Genomic DNA, 18,887 nt, shown 5'->3' with positions numbered 1-18,887 from the left:
CTTTCTGTCAGAAAAGACATGGATTTTTCTACCTGAGACTACTTTTTGGTGGCTCTCCCTTCAGCCTGTAGAAGTCTCATACTCAGTTTTTGCACATAGCATCATAGGATCGCCAAGGTTGGAAGAGACCTTCAAGACCATCCAGTCCAACCATCCACCCAGCACTACCACTGAAACCCCTAAACCACATCATCCAGGTACAGATCCAGACACCTCTTGAGCACTGCCAGGGTGGTTACTCCACCACTTCCCTGGGCAACCTGTTCCAATGCCTGGCCACTCTGACAGAGGAAACAATTTTGCTAATATCTAATCCACATCTTTTATGTCTCAGCTTAAGGCCATCTGCATTGAACTTCTCTTCAGCAGTGGCTGGCCAGAACTGTGAGCAACAAGGACTTTGCCCAAAGATAAGTCCAACAAGGACTTGTGCCTCTCTGGCCACCCCAGATAGTGAGAACTCCTGCATACACCATGGCCTGCCAGTACAGCCATGGACAGCTCACATCAGCTTTGCACTGGCAACTAGCAAAGCTCAGATTGTTCTTGTAGCTCATGGGTCTGGAATCCAGGAAATCCCGTGATTTATCCTTGGAGAACATTACACTTGCTTTTAATTAAACAGAAGGAAGAACCACCAGGAAGGGACCTGCTCATGCCAAGCACTGGAGGAGAGATAAGGAAGGTGAATGACAATACCAAGCCTTGGAATCTTTAGAACTGCTGTCTTCTATGGCTTCATTGCGGGTATTGGAACAACTCAACACCAAGCATTTAAAAATCTCCGTGGGTTTCTGCATTTAAGCGACTAAATTCTAAACTATAAGCCAACACCCCTTCGCCCCGATTAGTTCTTTCAAAGGTCTGAGCCCCGATCACGGTTTTCAGCATCCGAGCTGGTCGCTGTACCGCTCTGTCCATCTTGACGGAAGGAACTAAGACCCCGCGCCGCGGCGGGAGCTCACCGGCAGTCGCCGTGCCGCCCGCCCTGCCGCGGGCGGGGCCGGGCGGGGCCGGGCGGGGCTCGGGGCGGGGCCGGGCGGGGCCGGGCGGGGCCGGGAGGGGCTCGGGGCGGGGCCGGGAGGGGCTCGGGGCGGGGCCGGGAGGGGCTCGGGGCGGGGCCGGGCTGGGCTCGGGGCGGGCCCGAGGGCGGGGCGTGGCGCGAGCTGAGGCGGGGCCCGGAGGGGCCGGCCGCGCCCCCTCCCGCAGCAGCGCAGGACCACGTGCCAGCTCGGCCAATCAGAGGGGGATTCGGGGCGCTTTAAGAGCCGCGCGCCAGTGACGGCGCGCTGCAGCAGCGGCGTTGCCATGGAGACGGCGGCCGGGCCTGTGGCCGCGGGCACGGCGGCGCCGCCGGGCGGCGGGCGGCACGCGCTGCTCGCCGTGATCGGCGAGATCGGGACGGAGCCGGAGCGGGGCGCGCTGCGCGGCGCCCTGGAGCGCGGTGAGCATCGGGGCTGCGGCGGAGGGGCTGGGGCGAGGCGGATGCGATCCCTGCCCCTGAGAGCCGTGGAACTGCGCGCCTGCTGCGTCGTCCCTGCCGCCGCCTGGGACGAGGCGGAGTTGCCGGTGCCCTCCCCGCCCTGCGGCACCGCCGGCTCGCCGCAGGGCTTCATCCGACTCCTCCCGGCGGGACGGTGGCGGCGGCCCGCGGGCGGTGGTGGCGGGAAGGGTCGAGGCGCTGTCGGGGCTCGGGGCGGAGGCTGAGGCCGTGGGGCCCCGCGGGGCCCGGGCGTGGCTCGCATCCCCGGCGCACTGCGGGGCCGGTCTCTGCGCCGTCAGAGGGCATCCGCTGTTTTTTCTCCCTTGATCATTGCTTTATATGCATGAGTGACATGTAGCTAACGCAGTTTTTGAGTGTCTTAAAGCTTAAAGACGTTTCAGGGTTATCTTTCCCCTCAGTCTTTATTTTATTAGTGCTTTGGTAGATTGCATCTTATTTCCATCATACTCTAAGATTCTGTCTTGTTGGAGGAATTGTCTTGCTGGACTGTTCACTGTGGTCCCAGGGACGGCTGTGGACGGGGTTCTGTTGTGGTATGGTCTCTCCCTGTCTGTAGAGCAGCTTCATGGACCAGAGTGAGGGAGGACTAGCCACACAGTGAGCTGCTTCAGGGATGACACAAGGCAGGATAGGTCTGCCATAACATTTTTCTCCTCTGTTATCTGTATTTTAGTAGCATCCAGAGGTCTTGGCAATAAATTAGTCTTTGTATATTAGACACAGTATTGTTTAGAAGTAAGGGGGAAGAAGGTGCTGAGATGATAGTTCTTCCCTTGTGGCAGTTTCTGATAGTTTCTGACCAAAAGACAAAGGAGAGCTGATCAACTGCATCAGGACCTTAAGGGAATCTTTGTTCTAATAAGCAGTTAGTACACTTTGAGAAATAAAGTAACAACCTTCTGACTCACCTTCACTCTTCTCCTCAGCTCCCCACTTCCAAGGCACATTGGTTTGAAGTAACAGTCATAACTATTGGCCAAACTGTGTTATTCAGAGATAATTCTGTGACTGTTTTCTTCCCAAGCATCAGCATTACTGAAGAACAGATGGACAGTGCAATTTAAGAAAGGGTGGGTGTAAAAATGTCAAATATTGTCCAATTTCTTCACTTCAGCATCTTTTCCAGCTATCTCTGTTGGCAGGCCGCTTTGTTCATGAGGAGTATTTAATTCCCTTTTTCAAGGGATGGCTTCAGGAGTGGTAGATCTGATTATGACCATCTGGCCTCTGAAAGGCCTTCTTTGAAGGGGCCACTCTTGCTTCCTGCACAGCAGGATGATCATCTTCACTTGGCACTTCACTGAACTGGTGTGCCAACCTACATCCTTATCCATTGTCTGAATCTTTGAAATGGTGACAGATCAGGCTGTGAACCAAAGGATTTCACTCTGATTCTGCAGTCACATGCCAGGAACCTAAGAATTCCCACTGCAGAGGAAAAACATGCTGTTTGCAACATGAATTGTAACTGCCACAGTAGAAATAAGTTCTACAGTTGGCATTTTCTGACTAGAAACCTGCTGAAATTCTGCCAAATGTAAACTGGCAGTAGAAGTGAATCACTCAGAGCTGGAAACCTGGATTTCAGTCTTTCCTCTTACATGGAATAAGATGTCCAGCAAGTTAGAGCTTTCTCCACTATGAAATGGGAGAATGACCTCTTCTTAAAATGGACCAGTATTTGCAAATTGAACGACATGAAAAATGAGAATAGTTAAAATGACAGCAATCTTGAGGCCTGTCAACAGTCAGCATATTATGATGTTGTAGACAGCCTCACTCTTGTTTGAGGGAGTTCAAGCAATGTGGAAATGATGATCCCTACTGAAGTGTTAGCTGCTGTAGAGGGCTCATGTGAAGGTAGAACAGGCTGCTGAGCAGTGAACATACAAAGGATGAAAAGGCTAGGGTTTGTTTTGTGTCTGTTCTGTTGGCCATGGTACCGTGTGTGCATAAAAAAACCAAACAAAAGCAAAGAACAAAAATCAACAAAAACAAAAAAAAAAAAAACCCAAAGGATTTTTTTTAGTTGATAAATCTCTTGCCCTGACTGATATAAAAAAATATGTTTTTCCAGACTTCTTTCTATACTTTGGTTCAGAAGAATACAAGAGTGGCTACAGGGCCACCGTTTCCAGGTGGAGCTTTGTAGGCTGTGACATTGTGAATCTATGGGATATCTGAACAACACTTTTCCCAAAATACTGTCTAATAAATACTGGTTTTATTTTCTATTACTGTGTTACTTTTGTCCAGTTTTGAAGCAATATCCAGAAGACTAGGTCTGGTATTGGGGAGAAAGGCCAAATCTTTTAAGCTAATTACCTCAGCAGGAAAAAAAAGCATTTACAAGGGCATAAAGAATGAGATGGAAAACTGATGAGTCACATGGTCCCTTATCTAGGCTTTGCATTTGCAAAGAGCTTGAATATTTACCCTTATTGTAGTATAGTCTGCAATCTCATGGTAGAGGATTCTAATCAGCAAGGCTCATGTGCCATGGAGTGATAAAAGTGAAATTGTGGCAAATTTGTAGAGATTACAAGTAAATTCAGACTAGCTGTAGGGAAGAAAATGTTGAATAAATTGTTGCAAGTATGAGAACAAGTGAGATAATTCCACTCTTCCCTTTCTTGCTCTGAAAGAGCACCTATTCTTCCTGCATCCTAGAGGATGTAGCAGTACCTCAAATAGCTCTTAGTGCTGCAGTAGGACACGATGACCATGACACAGCAGCTAGTCAGCAGGATTTGCCCTGCAGAGTGCCACCTTGTTCCTGTCAGGGTCAGAATGCTCATAAGTACTGCATTAAGATTCTCTTACACTGGACATTTGATTAAACAATTATGCTCTCTTGGAGTGTAGGATAGGAAAACAGTTTGCCCATCTTCTTGCTCCATGTGTTTTGTTTGTTTGTATCCCATGTCCAAATTGAAAGGTGCAGTGCTGGTAAGTTGTTTGTTTTTCTGGGGTTTTTTTCTCTTTTTTTTTTTCTTTTTTTTTTTTTTTTCCCTGAAGCTCAGATGATTTAATGAGGGGTTTTTGTGCAGTCTGAAGTGAATACTGTTAGTAAATAAGCATAAATAAGCTTTGTTACTCCACTGTGTCAGCTGTCACCAGAAAAAGAAACTAAGCACAAAGTTTTTTTTAGCTGCTGTAGATTCTACAGGCCTTGAGACTATTGAGCTGTGTGATGCAATGCTTACTGTGTCTTGGTATGTGTGGAAAGCTGGAGCGTGTATCCTTAAGGATCCTCTCCCACCACTGGCCAACAAAAGCTGTTGCACAACATGGAGAGTTAAAACTGCAGTAAATGGGAATGATATCTCCATGGAAAATTAGCATGGTTACCTTAAAAGAAAGTACATAATAGAGGCAATAAAACTTTGTATTTTATGCAAGAGAGATGGTGAAAGAACTCTTATTGAGGACTTCATCAATAAATACTGGAGCTGAAATTCTTGTTTCAGTTAACCTTAGAAGTCTGTGGCTTTGGCCTTCAACATCTGAACATCAGCAGGCATCAGCACCAAATGCTGGAGTAGGGATTCGTAGTGATATCCTGCTTTTGTTCATTGTGGCACAGCGCAGAGTCACACCATCTAGGAAAGGTTGCTCCCTACTGGGATGTGAAAATCTGTGGTCTATAGTGTTTGGTGTCCTCCAGAATGTACACCTGCTCACATTGGGGTCTGAAGGTGACTTCTCCAGTACGGCTTGGTGCCACTTGCTCTGGGAGCAGAAGCATCTTCCTGCTGTGATATGAAGACAACTAGCTGGCAAAGATTATAAAGATTAAAGAACAGACTCAAATGGTCTCAGTGGGATCAGTGTCTTTGAAGGAGTGATAAGGCAAGGCAAGTTGGAGGAGTGGGGGGCTTTTGTGGCTTGGAGGATGCATAGGCTGTAAGGGCAAAGAAGCTAATGTCTCTATCTCTAAGATTTTCAGTAGCCCATCACTACCGGTGACCAGTGCTGGAGAGTGCCGATGTAAAACTAACATAATGTATTTGTTTGGTTAAGCAGTAGTGTAATTCATTTGGCCTCATCTCTTGTTGGTTTCCCTTGCATGAAGTCCAAGTTGAATGGAGACTTGCTCACTGCATGTCCTTCATGGAACACTTCATTTCTCCAGGAAGAAATGTCTTATGCAAGGTAAGTATCTTATAGTCCTCTGCTTCTGAAGACCTTCTCCATCCTAAGTATGCTCATCTAGTAGACTATCCCTGGTCTTTGTGTGTCCTGCTCACCTTTCTTTCTCCACCTCTGTTTCTGGAATAGATGTAATGACAAGGACAGCTTATTATTCCTTTTTTTTTTTTTTTTTTTCTTTTCAGGAATTCGTTCCTGGAACATTAATACTCTGCACTGTGATCTGAATCATCAACTGCGGCTCTTTGTAAATCGACATCTGGCTCAGTTTTCTTCTGAAGTCAAAGGTCAGCTTTTTGGTTTATATACATTAACTTTTAACTCTTGTTTCGAGTCTGGAAAAAAAAAACAAACCAACAACAAAGAATAAAACTGATTGATTGTGATTCAATTAGCAACTTGTTTGCCCAGGATTCTGCAGAGCTGAATGTGAAAGATAACAATTTTAATGGTATGTTGGATGCAATGAATTTACCTTAAAATTACAGATCTTACTACTGAGAATAGAGTTGAATAGAAATATGTGCTGCTTTAAAGCCTATTAAACTAGTTAGAAGTTAGAATTCATCCATCTATCTGTCTATCTTCTGTATCTTATTCAGATGGCACAAAATTGTTTACTTCATAAGCTATTTATTATTGACCCCTTCTTCTGAGGTTTTAGAATATGTTTTCATATGCACAAAAGGTGTTGCAAGTAGTGTGTAAGAGTAGCCAAATGACCTTTTGGATTGGTCTTTTTGAAGCTCCCTTTCCTGAGAACAGTGAATGAGCATTATGAAAATGGCACTAACCATTAGAAATTCGGCTTGCTTAGCTTGTGAAAAGCTTGAACTCTGTTTATAATACTTTTATCTAACATATGTCAACTTACTATAAGAAGCACAGATGACACTTATGATGTTACTATAAGATATCACAGATGACAAAACCTAGTTTATATAAGACCATCTTATAGTTCACAAGTGAACTACCTTATAAAACACAAGAGTGTATTTTACACTCTTGTCAAACCTTCTGAATTTTTTCCATTGGGGAAGCTGTTCTCCTAATGCACACTATTCTCCAGATGAATGTACATAAAACTAGAGCTTTTTAATTGTTGTTTGGCTCTATACTTCATTTACTCTCTTGTTCCTACTGTGGGCAAAGGCAAGAGTGTCTGCAACTGATTTTCCTCTTAGCATTCATAGCTTGGTGCTAGATTCTCTGAGCACAAGGCTGTCCTAGAGCTCTCCTGAAATCTCTCCCAGCTGATGTTGTTTTGATTCCATACTACTTGAAAGGCCCTAGTCTGGCTTGTGTGGGGAACATGTACCTCCACACTGGTATGCTGAGTAGGATATCTGAAGGTTAAAACTTTTTTTTCAGAGGTGCATTAATTGGAGAGTATAATTCCCTTAAAGGCTGATGTTAGTAGTCTGATTAGGGAGAAGTCAGCTGCAGCACAGCAGTTACTGTAAAGCCAGAGCAGTTGTTTGAGTTTCTCACTTGACAGATTTGTAGTAACCAGTAAATGTTTGACACTACTAGCAAGATACAAGAGATGGAGACTGGTAACACAATATGATTAAGTAAAGCTGTCCACCAGAATATTCCAAGACTTTCCTGTTTGCAATTTCTCACTTGGTTACAATAGTTATTGCCAACCTGTATTTGTAGGATGTTAATGCATAGTGTTTGCAGCTGAAATTTAAATGTAAATGCAGTGTTCTGTGGGAACAGAGATGGCACAGTTATCCCTCAGACAAGATTTTAGTGTGCTTATAGATGATGAGGAACAAGTGAGTCTCAAATGCAGAACAGTCAAGAAGAGAAACAAGCTCTGTCATGAGGTTAATAGTAAAGTGAGACTGAATGCATCTTATGGAAGTTGATTTCTTGTTGGGCTTTTGAGTTTCTTTTTTCCGCACATTGACTTGCTGGCTGTCTTCTGAGTACCACAGACAGCATGGCCCTCGCTGTAGGGGTAATCTCACAGCAAGGGAGGCACAGCAAGACATCAAGTGTGGATGTACTTGGAGATTCTGGAACTAGTAAATTGTCTGAAGGAAGGAGAATGTGACATGGGGAGAAAAAAATGAACAGAAATGTGCCCTCCTGTATGCTAAGGGCAGTCCCAGGTGCGCTTCTGCGCAGCTCTTGGTTGCCACTGGCTGCCAAAGTAGTTTAAGATTATGGGCAATGTCTCCTTGCACTGGATGTTAAGAGTTCTTTAAAACCAGGAAGGAATGTCTCTTTCAAAAAAAAAGTGACATGGTTTGATGTGAAATGCTTAAAATAATTTTTTCTCAGCACAAGGGAAGTATGCTTTCCGATATCTGTCGATTTTGATGTTCAGAGAAAACCACTTTTTCTGAAAACAGGTAACTCCATGAATATTAGCAGCTGCTTTCATTCTGACTATGGGAGTTTTAAATACCTCAACAACCATCCCAGTGGTTGTTTCTCTCAAGTTGTACTTTGTCCTTCAAAAAGCTTTTTAAAAATAACTAATGACATAATTGAAAATCAAGCTATTAAAAACACCATGCAGCTTGAATTTGATGGAACAAATTCTTGAAATAATCAGACGTTGATGATATACTTTTCTTGTCTCTGTAAAAGGAATATGAGAAATATTAAACATTTTCAAGTATTAGCTTGTGTTTTCCTTTGCAAACTTAATGTTTTACACTGAAAGCCATCAGTAGCAGTTGAATAACTAGCTGCCTTGTCAGCAGATGGCCCTCTGAAGCCTTTCATATTCAGCCTAACATTCCTTCTCCACATCCTACTGATGCCTTTGTTTTACACTTTGTGTCAATTGAGGATAAAGATCTGCCACAGTTCCCTGAGAATGTGGTGCAGTTGTGCTACAGTTCCTGAAGGCAGCTGTCTGTTGGATGAGCACTCCTAGCAGGCTTTTAACTCAGACTAGAAGAAGAATTTGGTTTTACTGCCTTTCTGGAACATACAGACAGCTACAAAGAGGATGGGGGCTTTCCCTTCACAAGGGGCAGCAAGTGCAAGTTGCATTAGAAGAGTATTGAAGTCAGGTAAGAATTTTTATTTTTTTTTTTACTGTGAGAAAAATCAGTCACAGGGAAAAACCTCCCAGGGACATGGTAGAGTCCCATAATTGAAGGTTTTCAAGATGTAATTGGACAGGGTGCTAGATGTATAATCTCTGTTTTGTTTCCCATGAAGTTTAACCAGATAATCTTTTGAGGCCCCTTCAAACCTTGGCTGTTCTGTGCTTCTATGTATTCAGCTTTGCTACAGGGAAAGGACAGGGACTTTTAGTCCTGGTACAAACCAGGTTGTTAAGTTACAAAACTAATAAGAAAAGGCAAATGCACAAGTCTACCATGCACATCTTTATCTCAGAGTCTAGATTTGATCTTCCTTTTGCATTAGTATTCCATAGGTCAATGTTTTCACTTGTGCAAGTGATACAATTTCTTCATGGAACTTGGAATGGCTTGGAGTGTCAGCTTGTGCCATATGCTTTTTCCAACTGCACTGCTTAGTTGGTCCTCAGTGGTGAGTCTCAAGTGCATGGCAGTAAAAGAAGCTGCCTTGTTTATTCAAATTATAGCTTCTAGATAGTACAGATGATAAATTTGTGTGTTCAAGCAGAAGCTGTTCTAGACACAGGCAAAAGACCAATTGCTTGTGAAAATTAGATTACAGTGAAAGTGTATATTCCCCACAGCTGTGGCCTCTCGCTAGAGAGATTTCTGTAACGTAGGTCATTGAGTGATGGATTTTGTTCAGGTCTTGGCTGTTTTAATGAAAGTACTGCTATATCCTAAATTTGCATGTTCAGGAAGCAGAAAAGTCAGTGGCTAACACTACTTCCCCCCCCCCCCCCCCCAGATGCAACAATTATTGTTTGGACTTTTGATGCAATTTCTAGTGCTTGAGCAATTAATTGTCCTATACCATTTGTCTGCCAACATTCTTTTGACCAGAGAAATACAAAAGCAAGCACTTGTCAGCTTCTGTGCTTCCTCCCTGTGTGCTTGAGGGCTGTGTTTACTTTCATAGTAACCACACAGAGCTTGACCTCAAAGATCCCATGAGTTGCAATCTACTAAGATAGCTTCCCAGGCTGTAAGCACAGCCCATGTTTCTTGTTGGTACATGTGGCTGCAATAATCCCAAGCGTTGCTCTTTCCAGCTGATTCCTACCACAAACATCCTTAGATTTTTCTCCCAGATAACTGGAAAAGAATATCTCTGTAGGACTTGCAAGCACCCCCAGGATCTACCAGTTAGACATACTTTAATCAGTTGCTCATGTGTTCTGTAGGAATACATCTTCTCTAAGAGTGCTGTATGTTAGGGTGGGTATTGGTACTGGTTCAAGCCAAAGGTACACGCAGCACAGCAACAAAAAAATGGATCCATGGGCAGGAGTGTAAGATGAGTACATAAAATACTTCTTCCCTGTACTGTCCTGGCTCATATCTCTTTTCAGGCCATGGAGAGGTGTTTTCTACTTGTTTACTAACAGCACTTTTCAACTCCCAGAAAGTGCTTTTTCAGTTTTTCCCTGCAAGCAGAGGAAGCACGGAATAGAGCGGTTCATTGACCTGTCACAGGAAGAAACCTGCAACCGTATCTTATTTGCTTGGATTCTTATTCCTGCCTGGTCTCATTTTGATATACCTTCCTATATTGCACAGTCCTGTCCAATCTGATTGTGTTATAGGTCTGGCATATTTGCCTTCTCATGATTTCCTCAGATTGCAGAGGCCAGACTTATCTAAGGGATAAGTCCGGGAATCTATCCCAGATATTTCATTTTATATTTTATATTAATGCCTTCCAGATGGCATTAATGCCTTCCATTCTTTGGAATGCTGGGAACAGAAGTATGTAGTGTTCAAAGTGGAGTAGAGCCATTTACACAGTGGCACAAGGGTTTTTTCTTTGTTTCCTGATTTCTGATATCTATTGCTTTCTGACTGCTGCTGAGCAGTGACCTGACTCATGAGTAGAACTGAGCTTATCATAACCTCAAGATATCCTAGTGGTAAGAGTTAGCTCTGGTTAGCAATAGTTAGTGTAACTTTATATGTGATTTATACTGATAAATAAAGGAGCAAATGAAACTCAACATTGTGAAGTTTCCCTGGCAGTTCATCTGCAGGCCATACTTGGTACTATCCATAAGCTTTGCCACCAGTCTGCTTTCTTCCTTTTCAGGTAGTCTGTGACTACATAGTGAGCAGCACAAGTCACAGTGTAGGCTTATATGACATGACTTCTAAAATAATGGTTGCACTATATCAATACAACCTTTGAGATTTTGACAAGCTTATTTGTTTTTTATTAAGAAGGAGGGTCATCTTTTCTGTAAAGCCATGCTGATTGACATTAATTTAGTATTCTATTTGAATCTTTACTGCTGATAGGTTTTCCAGTCTCCTAAGACTTAAATGCCAGAGTAGTGGAGCTCATATTGGAAGCTGAGAGCTTCTTAGTCAATCTTAGATCTTGTGCAAGAAATTATATTTTGCATAGGCTTGGTCTGAATGCTGTGGTCTCCCGCCATTGTTACTGTTAAAATTTCATTATCTCCAAAATATATTTTAATTTCTTTCAACTACAGAAAAGAAATATTTACTGAATGTTTCTGGCTCTATTTGACATGCAGAGCTTAGTTTTAAAATGAGATAGCATTAAAACATTTGCCAAATTTGGTAAAAACAGTGTTTTTATATATGGTCTTACATGGTTTTGCCTTGGTGCTAAGAGACCTCCTCTGGACATTACACATCCTCAGAGTTCTCTTTTCTTTTAAGAAACTGAACAGAATTTCCCCATCAATATTCAGCAGAGGAGCTAACAGAACCAGAGCAGCTGTGAAAAATTGATTCCTTCATGGGAATGATGCTTCCCATGAGTAGATGGGAAGATGGGCTTCATATCAGGCATCTGATGCCAGTATACTGATGCTGCTTTGGCAGGCCAGGGAGTTGTCCGTCTTCATCTCAGTTTGCCTGTGGTATTTCAAACTGTTCCTTTGTTCCTGCCATGTCTTTTGAGGTTCTCACTGTGACACCCGAAAGGCTGTGGTGTAAAAATAAGAAACCAAAGCCCCAGTGAGCTGTTTTGAACTGCAGCTCAGCATAGGCTCAGCAAACACCCAGTTTGTTTCTTTTGTGTCATTCTGCCTGAACATTGTTACTGACTGAAGGGGATGGGGGGGCAGAGGGGGGCTAAAATTAATGTAAGTTTGGGAAGGTTTTTCCTGTGTTTTCTGCATTTTATCTCCACAGATAATTAACTTTCCAATTTTGTGAGTTTCTTAGCTCAAAACTCCTAGAGTTGAAATCACCCCAGTTGTGAATTCACTGGTTGCATTTCCAAAGTTAGAACTTGCCTTACTAAATTGTTACTCTTGCTTCTGAAACCAGATGCTGTGGTTAAATGTTCCTGGCAGTTCATGGAATTCAAAATGTTGAAATGTATATGGAGGCAAAAAATAACTGGGTTTATCCTGGAACAATCTTTCTTATCCTTTGAGGACAGAGGAGGGAGTGCATTGAGCTGAGCCTGTCCTGCTGTGCTGTCTGTCATATAGCATATTCGAGGGGTCAAGATCTGTTTGAATGGACCTTGAGGGCAGATTTCTAAGAGACTGAATGAGAGATGTGGGACTCCAGGCAGCTCTCCAAAATGCAGTTTATTACATCCAAGATGTTACGGCAGTCCAGGGTCATGGGCCCCAGAGCCTGTGCCTACAGCTGTCAGCTCCAGCTCCAGGCAGGCCTGGAGACCCTGAGTTTAGGTTACAAAAGCATTATATACTTTTCTTTGCTGAGCATCTTAATACAGTAGAACCAATCTATACCTTAACTTTTATCTTTAGCCTATCATAACTACTATAATTACCATATTCATGTTACTGTTCTCCAATCACTAAAAGTTAGTGCATTACAGTTTAAGCTAGAAGCTGTTTTTCAGTTTTCTTGCAGTGGAAAATTCTGAGACCTTTTTTCTGCTTGCAACATCTGCTGATTTGTTTGCCTGTGTTATCTTTCTGCTTGGTAAAAACATCTTGTTTGAGGTGGGTTTATCCTTTGCTCTAAGTCATGAAAACCCCTTCTAACTCACACACCCTTTGCCTCCTTGGTTATCCAGTGAGACTGGCTCAGCAATTCTTTTCTATATCAAAACTTGCTTTCATCTCTATTCCTTCTTCAGAATCTACATTCAAAAATCTTTCTGCTAAGCATACATATCTGTGAGACTTTTGTGTCAAACTTTCATCCTCCCCAACAAGATTAACCCTTGAATTTGATAGAAGAGGAAAATAATGATGAGATCTTTGAGAAAGGATTGGGCCTTTCTTCAGGACATAATATAAAACAAGCATATATTGCCACGTCTGGGGTCACCATTTATTACCGTGGGTCTTCTGGGCAGTCTGGACTTGGTGAAGCGAAGGAGAGATCTTGACTCCATTTCAGAAGGCTGGTTTATTATATTATGATATATATTACATTAAAAAAGACCACACTATAACTATACTACAAAGAACAGAGAGAAAAGAATCATCAGAAGGCGAGACAGGAATAGAAAGGAGTGAATAACAAAGTTCTGTGACTCCCAGAGAGCCCGAGAGCTGCTGCCCCCTGGATTGGTCAGCAAGCAGAAACATCCCACACTGACCCATCAAGGAAGCACCTGCTGCATTCCACAGCAGCAGATCACAAATTGTTTACACTTGAAGCTGAGGCCTTTTCAGCTTCTCAGGAGAAGAAAATCCTAGCAAAGGGATTTTCACAAAATATCACAACCACAAGCATATTTTGGTTGTTTTTGGTTTTTTTTTAGTACTTTCTGTCTTGGTAGGTGTGACTGGTTTTTCCCTTGTTACCTTTTAAAATTTACCTTTTCTTTGTTACCTTTTAAAAAAAAATATTGAGCCTGAGCTGTGCTTAAGGTAGTAGCTTGGAAATAACTCAGCAGTTCTGATTTCTCTGGCCTTTATTAAATGGCTTTGGTGGAATACATTCTGAATTTATTTTAAACAGTGGAGTTTGCTCCCATGATGTTGGTCCTCATCTGTAGAACTTTTTAGGATGGTCAAGTTGGATGACACCTGAATTTCTGATGGTTTAAAAAAAAAGGAAAAATATCTCTGAACAACACAATAGGACAAGGACATATGTGTCTTTCAGATGACCTGATTGCAGTGTTTCACTCACATTTTTGTAAACTAAGGCCTATTCTGGATTTTGTCTGCCTTCACTTTGACAGTAGCTAATGTGGAAATTGGCAATGACTATTTACAATGTTATGTGCCTTCAGGTAAGTGAATGGTTTGAGTTTGACTTAATCCTACTTCTTTGCCTCTGAAATTTTAGTGAGTACTAATGGTCCTGTAGAAAAATCTGCAGTAGACAGACTTCTAGAAAGAAAATTCTCCTGGGATCACTGTTCTAAAGATGGCATTTGCTTGCATTTTTATTCCTATTTCATGGGGATGAATAATTCAAAGTGATTGATTTCCCTTCCTCCCCTCACCACACCCCTACCCACTATTTGTTTTCTTTCTCTGGTTTCATCTGTGCAGTGCTGATCTTACCATACAGGAGAGCATAGACCCAGGAGGGAATAGTGCCTGAAGTGGATGTCCTGTTTGATCCATGTCTGAAGAATATATGCATATTTCTCATATTTTTCCTTTTTCTTGACTAAGCAGATTATAAGCAGAAAGTGTCTAGAAACCATGACATCCTAAGCATGCACACAATTTACTAGCACTAGTTCAGAGGGACTAACATTTTAGCTCTTCAAATTTCAAATATGCCTGAAAGAGCAATTTCTGTTCTGTAATAATAGCATATGGTTATTTCTGTGGTGTCTTTGCATGTAGTAGCAACTAGATCCTGTCACTGTTAGTTTTTCCCAGAATTTTCAGCTTGCCTTCAAACCTGGATTCATTTTGAGAGAAGCTTCCAAACAATGCCTGTTAAAACTGCCCAAATCTGACAGGTAATGGGTTCTCCAGCCTCACAAAATGTGTCAGAGCTGTTTTGTATTGCTTACATAAAATGTCTGCATGTCTACATCTTGGTTTCCAATTTTAAATGTTACGCAAAAAAATGAAGCACCTCTGGTAGTTTTATGAACCCGTGGTATGGGTTAGTAAAAAATATGCCTCTTTTTAAGCAAGTCATCTCTAGTCAATGTCACAGCCATGTAAACATGGAATTATATACAGAGTGTTGTCAACCTTCCCAAATGTATGTTGTCTTGGCAATTTTACTTGTGCCACTGCCAGTTCCAAATTCTACTCTACCCTCTCTGCAGCCTTCCTTTTGGTTTCTCTGCCAGGCGTAGCTCCTGCCTGCCATTTGCAACACCTTCATTGTGATGCCTGATGCCTATTGCCTCTCTCTCAAGATTGTGCTGTGATTTTTTTGTCAGAGCTGTCCTACCAGCTCCTTGTCTGTAGAGCATTGTGGCATTTGCTACCCCAATAACAGACAGGGCACCTGCTGTTATTGGTGCCTCTGGAATGATGCTACTCTCCATAAGGGTGTCAGCAGCCTTTGCCACCCCTGTTCAGGCCTTGAAGACAGAGTTAAAAGAGCAAGTTCCCAGGAATCCATTTTTGGGGCAGCTGGTACCTTTTCCAACAGGTTACTGTCTGGTTCAGGGCAAGAATGGGATCTGAGGCAGTTAAACATGTCTGGAAGGAGAAAACCCTCTGCATAAAGAGGAATCTTGCACTAGGATTTGGCTCATGTAGCTTCTCTCATATTGCCTTGGTGGCATTTCTTTCTTACTTTCAGTGACCGACCTGGCTTGTCCCTTCTCCTTTGCTCTCTGTCTCTGAGGGGAAATGTGGGAAGCTTTGTGTCTAGGGGTGCCTTTATGTTGGCTGAGAAGAAAAGCCAACTCCAGTGCTGGCAGAAGGCATGATAGATGTATGCTGCTTCTTGGAAATGCTCTGGGAGAAGGCTATTCTTTGAGCTCAGTGTAATTAGGAAAACACTAGGGTTTTATCCCAGTGTCACTAAGAAATCACTGGGATTTGATCACTGGTCCCCCTCCCTCTTCTGCATCCCTTGGGTTCTAAGGAGCTGTGTAGCACTCGCACAGGAACACACTACTGTTCTCACTGTGCTCTGGTATTTGCCTCAGTCACTCTTCTCATGTTACTTCTGGCCTTTTAGTACTGCTTGTGTTTGCTCCAGTTTTACCGCCTTGATTTATAAACCTCTTTATCCTTTCCACTGAGAGTTCTAGACAGGTCATCTTCCGTTGTTTTCCCTAAAGGTTAGCAGTTGCTGAGTTAAATTAGGATCACCATTTTTAAAACCTCATTTTCTGGGGCAAGAAGGACCAGAATGTTGCCTGACAACTCACAGGGTTCATGAATTTGTTTAAAGTAGGAATTGGAAAAGAGGTTGGTAGCAGGTGCTGGCAGTCTCTCTGGGCCTGCATTAGGGATGCTATTACTACAAAAGTAAAACCTTACTTGAAGAAGAAAATGATGCAAAACTAAATGGAATGGATGACTTGGGCTCTCCACCTTTAAACTTGTAAAATTCCACATTAGGGTTGCTAATTCTAAATACCTCAGATAATAAACACTTCTTGGGCCCTGAAGCATCAGAAAGATGAAAACATAATTCTCAAATTAAGGAAGAAAAGCCTAAATATGTAACTGTATTGTTATAGATAACGGTCTCTACTCTAAACCAATCTAAAAGTGCCAATATCACCCAAATCATGGAGGAAGAAAGAAGGACAGGGCCAAATCCCTCCATCTTGGGACCCCAAGCCTCCTTTCTAAAAATCTCAAAATTCTACTTTTCACCCTGTGACCACTACTATTATGCTGCTTAAACTTTTGTGACTTGTAATTCTTCATACAAAGTTGGTAATTTGTTCCATGGGTCAAAATCAAAGTCACAGCTGCCTTTGGCTGCATGCCAGGGCTTCAGAGCCCCCTGCCAGGGGCTTGAGCCATCCTGAGCAGTCAGAGGAACGTCCAGGGTTCTGACAGATAACAATATAATAATAATAATAATAATCTGTACCTGCAAAGGTATGTGAAAGAATAAAATATTTTAGGGATCAAAGGTTACTTTAAATAGAACTATACTGACAACCAAAGGGTTGTCACTACATTTCAGAAATGGTTATTTAAAAATAAGAAAACTTTGGTCAGAATTTAGGTTAACATACAGATTAAAAAGATACATATACCTGTAAATAAGAAAGGAGATAGGAAGACTCATTAAACAGTTGCAGAGAAAGATACAGTATTCAGCAAAAATGAGTGTCCTTTAAATGCATCCTAGTAAAGCCTGTAGAAAAGAGTAAAAATTGCTGTACCTAGGCAGAAATGAAGATAGCCAAGAGGATTTTGGGAGTGATTTACCAAAAACTTGAACAAGTCATTGATTTGTTTGTTTGACTGAAAGCCAATAGCGTGTGAAAGTCAGTAACTGGATAGTCAAAGCAAAGAAATCTTCCAAATGCAAATAAATCCTTGTGCTTCTTGGCAGTTTTTTTCTGTCCTCTGTGCAGTGGTGAGAGCTTAATGCCTCTGCTCTTGGATGTGCTGTGATGGCCTTGTGCAGTGAGAGCTTGAAAGCTGGGATGCAGACTAATGGAGAGGTCAGTAGAACTCTGCCTTTCACACAAAGGTGTGGGGAAATAAATATATTTTAGTCAAATTAATATCTGGGCTATGTCTGGGTCAGGCCATGGTTATTCTTTGTCCCAAGGTTTTCAGAAGATAGTATATTCTTGATTAGAATATATTTTCTTATTAAAGCCTTTGGCCTCTAGTTTTTAAGAAAATCAAATGTTTTTGAGCTTAACATGGTAGACAGCTTGGAGCTTTTGTTCAGAGAAGCATGACCTTTAGACTCATTGTAAGACTTATGCTTTAGCTGTAGTTCTTGATATCTCATATGTCATAAAAACATACAGCCTTCATTTATATAAAACTGTTTTAAACATCATGGTAGAGAAAAACATGGAGATATGACCCTGGTGTTTGAAAATAACAGAAAAACATTTCAAGAATTGACTTTTTATATCTATGCTGGCCTAGGGAAAGACCCTGTCGATAGCTTATTATTATTTATGATCCAGGACATTCCTGTCAGTGTGATACTGGCTAAGGTATGTAGTCATTAAATAAGTGTTCACATTTTTAACAGTTTAATTCCATGTTTAATTCCATATCCTAGTCAGAAAGGAACTACACCTAACATCGCAGGAAGCTTTGTGGCCTTTTCAAAGCCATGAGGATAGGGAACAGCCTAGACAGGGTCTTTGTTTCAAACCATAGTTTGACAAAATGGAAAAAATTGGTTTGAGGTTCTTTAGCATAAATAGGGAAAAACTCCCTGTCTCTTTTCCAATTCATTATGTAAAATAAATCTATCCTTGCATCAGAGAATAATAGTGTCTTTAACCTTTCATGTTTGGGTGGTCCTTGGAATTGTACCTCAAATGAGCCTCATCTTAGTACTGGTCCTGGTGCCTGCTCTGTAAGGTTCCATAACTCTCAGATGAATCTCCTGATCTCCTAAAGGACTGAAGAAATGGAAATTACCTCGATCGTAGCTCTAGGTCTTCCTGGTAGAAGCTCAGTGCCCTTTTTTTAGGAACTGGAAGAGCCTTGAAGATCAGTGAGTGCTTCCCTTACTAGTTCCCTTTTGCTTTTGATGACTATTTGTAGGCTTACTGCTAAATGTTGTTGTCTTTAAAAGCTAAAAAGAAGAGATTATCTGCAGCTGCTACCTGATCATATGAAGGCAGGGTGGCTGCCTCAGAGAACATGTGTGCAGGAGGCTTCTTAGGCCACTTAAATAACAGGTGCATGGTAAAGGCAGCAGCTGCTTTAAGAACCTCTTCAGTTTTGAGAAGTGTTTTTCTGGTTAAACAGTACATATATGCCAAGAACTGTGTTTTGTGAAAACCACCATACCTTGTAAATTACTTTTGCTTTATAAACATCCACTTGCAAAGTAGAAAGATATGCATTCCGGTTTGCTGGGGTGTGAACACGTAACTAGAGAGGGGAAAGTGAGAGGGAAACTAAAGACAGTAGATGCACCTACCTTCACATGTTAATTTCACAGAGATAGCTGTTTCTGATGTAAATTCTCAACAGCAACTGGAAGATGCAAAATTTTTGTGACTTATAAAGAAGTATTTTGAGGCAAAAGAGAAAAGAGCATGACATATTGTTGAAACA

At 42.1% G+C, this 18,887-nt stretch overlaps 1 protein-coding gene across 3 annotated transcripts in view; it reads left to right on the top strand.

Annotated features, from left to right (window-relative positions):
* The first annotated feature begins 1,276 nt into the window (after positions 1-1,276).
* MAP1A (microtubule associated protein 1A) overlaps positions 1,277-18,887 on the top strand; it is a 50,671-nt gene continuing 33,060 nt past the window's right edge. For 2 of the 3 annotated variants that reach the window (XM_038147514.1, XM_038147512.1), the window contains exons 1-2: positions 1,277-1,444; positions 5,842-5,943. In XM_038147514.1, coding sequence (XP_038003442.1) covers positions 1,309-1,444; positions 5,842-5,943 — 238 coding nt within the window. In that variant the 5' untranslated portion in view covers positions 1,277-1,308. Of the gene's footprint in view, positions 1,445-5,579; positions 5,660-5,841; positions 5,944-18,887 lie in introns of all 3 variants that reach the window. The other variant, XM_038147513.1, reaches the window with a different exon arrangement.

This window comes from Motacilla alba, chromosome 10 (assembly GCF_015832195.1).
Source record: "Motacilla alba alba isolate MOTALB_02 chromosome 10, Motacilla_alba_V1.0_pri, whole genome shotgun sequence".
NCBI classification, from domain to species: domain Eukaryota; kingdom Metazoa; phylum Chordata; class Aves; order Passeriformes; family Motacillidae; genus Motacilla; species Motacilla alba.
This window is presented reverse-complemented; position numbering and strand designations above follow the sequence as displayed.